Source organism: Centruroides sculpturatus, unplaced genomic scaffold (genome assembly GCF_000671375.1).
Source record: "Centruroides sculpturatus isolate CEXI.00-Female unplaced genomic scaffold, Cexi_2.0 scaffold74, whole genome shotgun sequence".
Lineage (NCBI taxonomy): Eukaryota > Metazoa > Arthropoda > Arachnida > Scorpiones > Buthidae > Centruroides > Centruroides sculpturatus.
Genome location: NW_019384309.1, coordinates 1,017,738 through 1,023,901, shown reverse-complemented (window position 1 = coordinate 1,023,901; position 6,164 = coordinate 1,017,738). Strand labels below are relative to the sequence as shown.

The 6,164-nt window shown below is 32.6% G+C and overlaps 2 protein-coding genes across 2 annotated transcripts in view; one reads left to right on the top strand and one right to left on the bottom strand.

The window, feature by feature from the left end:
• Window positions 1–749: 749 nt before the first annotated feature.
• Window positions 750–2,654, top strand: LOC111620895 (tigger transposable element-derived protein 4-like). Its single transcript, XM_023362915.1, has one exon. It carries the CDS (start codon window positions 1,162–1,164, stop codon window positions 2,635–2,637), a length of 1,476 nt encoding a protein of 491 aa, XP_023218683.1. The 5' UTR covers window positions 750–1,161; the 3' UTR covers window positions 2,638–2,654.
• Window positions 2,655–3,066: 412 nt separating this feature from the next.
• Window positions 3,067–6,164, bottom strand: part of LOC111621004 (GDP-Man:Man(3)GlcNAc(2)-PP-Dol alpha-1,2-mannosyltransferase-like) — a 21,643-nt gene continuing 18,545 nt past the window's right edge. The window contains exon 4 of the mRNA XM_023363039.1: window positions 3,067–3,393. Within this exon, the coding sequence (XP_023218807.1) occupies window positions 3,119–3,393 (275 nt within the window). The 3' untranslated portion in view covers window positions 3,067–3,118. The remainder of the gene's footprint in view (window positions 3,394–6,164) is intronic.

Below are 6,164 nucleotides of genomic sequence, written 5' to 3'. Positions count from 1 at the left end.
ATTGAACACCGTCGATATATATACTTTGCACGAAAATACTGGGCAAATGTATGGACCCAACTTTAGTGCATTTAGACTAGCACTATTGTCCTATTGTCTTATTTTCTGCATACACAATTAAATTAGATTCATTTTTTAAAGGGCACCTTATCCAGAAATCCGGCACTTTTAGCTTTTCAAAATCTTGAAGCCGAAGGGATGAAGATGAGGAAGATGCCGAGGAGAATTCCGGCTCGATATCTAATTCCTCTGAAGAGAGAAGAGGAGGGTTGACCGTCTTCTTCTTGTTTGTGTTATTAATTAAATTTCTGTTTGATCTTTTCTTTGGCAGTGAAACGTTACTATAATACTTTGGGTAGCCTTCAAACTTCGTAGGAAAACATCAACAGACGGTATTGGAACATCACGGGAGATAATAACTTCTTCACCATTCACTTGTTTCCACTCGCTGATGTCAATCGTAGTGTAGCCATAGCGAAAGTCGTACTACGATTGACCTTTTCTGTGACGTCACTAACCTCGATGTATGGACCCAACTGTTATAATGGAGGAACATAAGAGCTTTTGACACTATATTTTCTAACCACTTTAGTACACGCCAAAAGATCCCCAATATGGCGACTGCCGCGATGCATTACGGTATCGTGTCTTAAAAACCTTGTGCCTATCGAACGATCGGATCGCCGCCCAATCCGAAGCGGTTGTCTCTAGAACGAAAATAACAGGCGATTACCATAGCGACCCAACAACCTTATTATATATCGGCAGCCATGTTGTTAAAGTGACTTACTAAATGACCTTGAAGCGAACGTCTTTATATACAAATAGTCCGCTTATTGTAATCACGGATATTGTTATAAACCTTTTAATTTTATTAAAAATTAACTTAAATTTAACGGGCAAGCTAAGTTAAAATAATTCGCTTTTTGTAATCAGAATTTCGGGTGTAGTTATTATATTCACACAAATGAAATTTTTAAACTGTATTCTTGTTATCAGACTAAACATGTGGCTGATAACGCACTTATCAGTTACTAGCTGTTATCTTGATACAGTGTTGTAACGTTTTAACCGATATCTGCTTTCAGTACAAGGTAAAATTACTGGCATTCTTTACTTAAATCATACGACAGCTGTTGTTGAAGACTGCCGTGTTAATCTATGATGGCGGAAACAAAAAAGAAGCGCAAAGATTTGTCTCTGAAAGAAAAGCAAGAAATTCTACAACGCTACGATAAGTTACCAACAATGAGTCAACGAAAAGCTGCTGCACAGTTAAAAATTTCACAGCCACTTCTGTGCAAGATTTTGAAAAACAGAACCAACATCGAATTGTCGGCAGTAAGAAACGAGAATGTAATTCGTAAGAGGAATCGAACAAGTAAATATAGTCAAGTAGAATTAGCTTTAAAGCTTTGGTTTCATGATGTTTGCAAAAAGAATGCACCCATAAATGGACTCATATTGCGTCAAAAAGCAGAAGAGCTAGCTAAAGAAATGGGAAGAGAAGATTTCATTGCAACAGGTGGGTGGCTCAGCAGATGGAAAAAGAGAGAGAACATTGCTTGCAGAAACGAAAAAGCTACTCAGTTATGGATTAAGACAGAGTGGCCGAAAATTACTGCCGAATATTCGCCCGAGAACGTCTACAATGCGAGTGAAATGATACTTTACTTTCGTGCAATGCCCAACAGTAACTTTATGTTTAAACATGGTGCCAAAGGATTTAACTCTTTCAAGGAACGTGTTACAGTTCTTTGCTGTGCTAATATGTCGGGTGAGAAAGAAAGACTTTTAGTGATTGGAAAAACTAAAAATCCACGCTGTTTTAAGGGCGTGAAACATTTACCTGTGGATTACTGCTGGAGTGTAGATGCTTGGATGACGACCACTATTTTTAACAACTGGTTAGTTAAATGGGATAGAGAGCTAAAGCGAAAAATTGTTTTGTTGGTAGACAACTGCCCAGCATACATGTCAGTAAATGATGCGCCATTAAGAAACATAAAAGTAATTCTTTTTCCTGAAAACACATCACTTATTCAACCATGTGACCAGGGAATCATACATAGCCTTAAGGCTTACTACAGAAGAATAATATATACAAGAATTTTAGGAGAACTAGAAGATACTCGAAGACAAACTGATGCGAATGATATTGCTAAAAGGATTTCTCTCCTTGATGCACTACATCTTTTGACAATGTGTTGGAAGCAAGTATCTAAGAGAACTGTTGAAAACTGTTTTAAAAAGGCTGGCTTTATTAAAACAGAAGTGAAAACATCTGCAAATGAAACCGAGTCTATCAGAGATGAAATCATGGATAACCCACCAGAGGGTATGTCAAAAAAAGAGTTTAAAAACTGGTTAGCCATTGACGATGAAATTCATGTGTCAACTACAATATCATCAGAAGTAATCCAAACTTTTACATCAGGCCCCGGAAGATTAGCTGATGAAAACGAAGCCATTCAACAAGAAGATAGTTCAGAAGACCCTCCAACAAATGCTCAGATGGAAGAAGCTTTACAAATACTTCGTCGTGGTGTGCAGCACAGATCTAACGAATTTCAAAAACATTACGAATATGAGCTGTTTATTAATGAACTACTGGAAAAAACAACAGGTAAACAATAATGAATTACAACAAATAAATCCAGCAGTTATAATTACATATCAGAGTGAATAAAACTAGAATTTTCACTAATTGTAGTCTTATTTAAATTCAATTTTTATATTTATCACAAGTAATCTAAATTGTAGGATTGATAAATGCAAAGTGATGTCAACCTCAAAATAAATATGTCAAAGCAATAAGAAAATCAAATAATAATTTAAGCTGTCCCCCAACCTGATTGACTAACACCTTGGGGTTGCTAACAGTTTTTAAGAGTCATTAGGCAAATATATTTCATTATATTTTAAACTGAAGCCTGGACAGCAAATGGGTAAACTCAATTTATGAAAGTTTCAATCATAAATATAAGCATGTTATGTGAAATTTTTAACTTATTTTAAATCCACTTTTCAAGAAGCTAATTATAATTATTATTTTAGAAAATGTTATTAAATTATATGAAAAATGAAATAAACTTTATTGGAAATAATGTACACAAATTTATTTTATAAATATATTTTGTACAGAATATAAAAATAATTTTTCGAATTCTGTATTGGAGAATTTCTTAACCCAGTTACGAGCATTTTGACTAATACTTGTTCTTTCCGAGATGGACATTTTTAGAATGTTTACGATGCATTCGGCGTAGCTTTCTTCGTCATCTGCCAAAAATCCGACGCGTCCTTCTTCGAAATCCTTAACGATGTCCATTTTTGGACCTCCAGAACAATGTGCCACCATGATTAATCCTGCAGCCATACTCTCCACTATTCCTGTATAAAAGAATCATCACTTGAAAATTGCCTGCTTAATATTAAATTTATATTAAAGATTTTTAAGATTTACTTAAAAATATATATTATTTTAAAAAGTATGATAAACTGTAAATGATATTATTGAGCTAAATTTTTTAATTTAAGCAGCTGCTCACTAAAATTATTTGCAAAAAGATTGTAATATTCCTATTCAAGAGAGAAACAAGATAGTGTACTTTATAACTAGAATGGGTAATTGCTTTTTTGTGCAATGCAAATTCATATTTGAACTATTTTTTAACTGATCCCATTCTCAAAAGCTACACCTGCACATTAATTTTAAGATACTAGATACATTGCAGCAAAATAAAATATAGCTGATTTGTAATTATTTGGAAGAAACAAAATGTTGGTAAACTTTAATCTGTTAACTGGATACTAAAATACTGTAGCACTGTAGATACTAAAGTACTGATTTTACTGGTATAAAAATATGATCGTTCTGCGGTATGCTTTTTCCTCCTCAATCTCCCTCTCGTGTATATATTCATATACTTCTATACTGCTTGTATATCATAGTGAATGATATATCAAACTGAAAGAAAAAAAAACAAGATTGCAATGACTACAAATTCTAGAGTTTCTTAAATCTTAGCTGGAAGCTGCGCATTAGATACTCCATGGGTTCCATTTGAATGAAAGTATGCTCCACCAACCTGAGATATATTTCAGATATTGTTAAATTCATATAATCCATATCCCTCACATACTAGCTTAGACCCACCTCTGCTACTACACATCACAGCAGCTCAGCCAAAATTCATGAAATACATTGTATCCTTGTAGATGAGTTAAAAGTCTTGAAAAGGATTAGAGATTATTGTAAGAAAGAAAATTTTTATTCTTTCTAGCAATCTGAATTCAGAGTTGAGATAATATTAACATGGTAAGATCTGAAATCTAATGTATAATATTTAAAAAACATAAAAAATATCTTTTATCTTAGTTTTTATTACCATAATTTCCTGAAATAACCCGTGTGTTTTTTGAAATCAATTTGAAAGCAGGTACATATTTTTCATGTTTTAATTACAATTACAAACCTATCCGACGGCTAATCTAACCTTCATCTAAACTTAAAAAGAGCATCTTTAAAAAAAACCCGAAAAAATCCTTTATATTCTGCATATATTCAACTGCTATTGTAATTTTTCTAAAAACTGTCAAAGACATGTATTCATATGATTCACCTTTCAATTTCTCATTTTCTATATTAATTCATGTATCAATTACTATTATTAAATATTCCTACTTAGTTGTATCTTTAAAGATGATAAATTTCTGGTATTTCCCTTTCTACATAGTGATGGTGTTAATGAAAATTATTTTATTTACCATTTATTTAATCTATACTTGATAGGGTAATCATTCTTGCCAAGAACCATACTGGCCACATTGCCACTCAAACTCATTTTGATTCCAGGTAGCTCTCAACTATACTAGATATTATCCATATTAAGCTTGAAAAAATTTTATTTTAACTATTATTATTAATGTAATTACATATTTAGTTTGTCCAACAAAAGACAAACTGTTTAAAATTATTTTTGATAAGTAGTTAGTCAGTCTCATTGACTTGATAATTTTAATGCTCTTTTCGTCATTCTAAGTGAATTTCGGCAACTGAAATTACATGTAGGTTCTTTCAAAATGAATGCTACCATTTTAACATACTGTAATTAAATTGATTATTATCTGAGAAGCATATGATGTATACAATTGATAGAATAACCATCCAAGTTTCATTTCTGGTCTGCAAACACCTTGTTTTTCTACTACTACCTCTAGAAAGCACTATAAATGAAAATAGTGACTCAAAAACAGAGCAAATGTTTTGTGTTCTGTAGTTTGCAAAGTTAGAATTACTCATCAGTGCGTGAAGTGAGTAATGTGCAGCTGTAGAACTGCGGTTGCCATGGACAATGGGAAGGTGTGACAATGTATATGCTGTAGCATGTAGAATTTCAGTACTGGATGGATGTGTCACACAAAATAATAATTAACATAATTACAGTAATTTAAAATGACAGCATTCTTTTTAAAGACTGTACATTTACATGATAAGGATAGAATACTATTTTAATGTTTTAGTTTGTTTACACACAAGTATCTTACTTTCCACCATTTTGTTAATAAAAACAAAACTGTGGATGACATTATCATTTTAATCTATTTGCTTTACTTTTTTTTTTTAAATTATATTGTAGAGAAATCCATTTTATGTTACAGTATTATCTGTATAATCTATATATATATATATATAAAAATGGACGTGTGTGTCCCTATATTTCACTTTTCCGCAAAAACTACAGATCTCGTGTGAATGGTGTTTGTATGCGGTGGTAGCCCCAAATCTCCATTCGTGCATAAGGGTGGTTGCATCTCGATAGCTATAATGGTGTGGGAGATATGAGGCTGAAAGTGGTTGAAAGTGGCTTTCTATTTCGAATGTTTTGTTCGAATTTAATTCGAACATAAAACTTGAATATTGGTTCAATTATAGAACGATTGTAAACGTTCCAGAAACGTTGAAAATAGTTCATTTGACTGGACATAAAAATTCTCTAATTAGTCTGGAAATGGAGGACCTAATTCTTGCATTCTGTGAAAACGGGTAAGATTAGCTATAATGTAATTATCTTAATCTTCACTATCGTTACTTTTTGCCCAGCAAAGCGGGTCCTTGCAGCTAGATTCTAGATTACTTAGAAAAACAGTCTTTTATATAT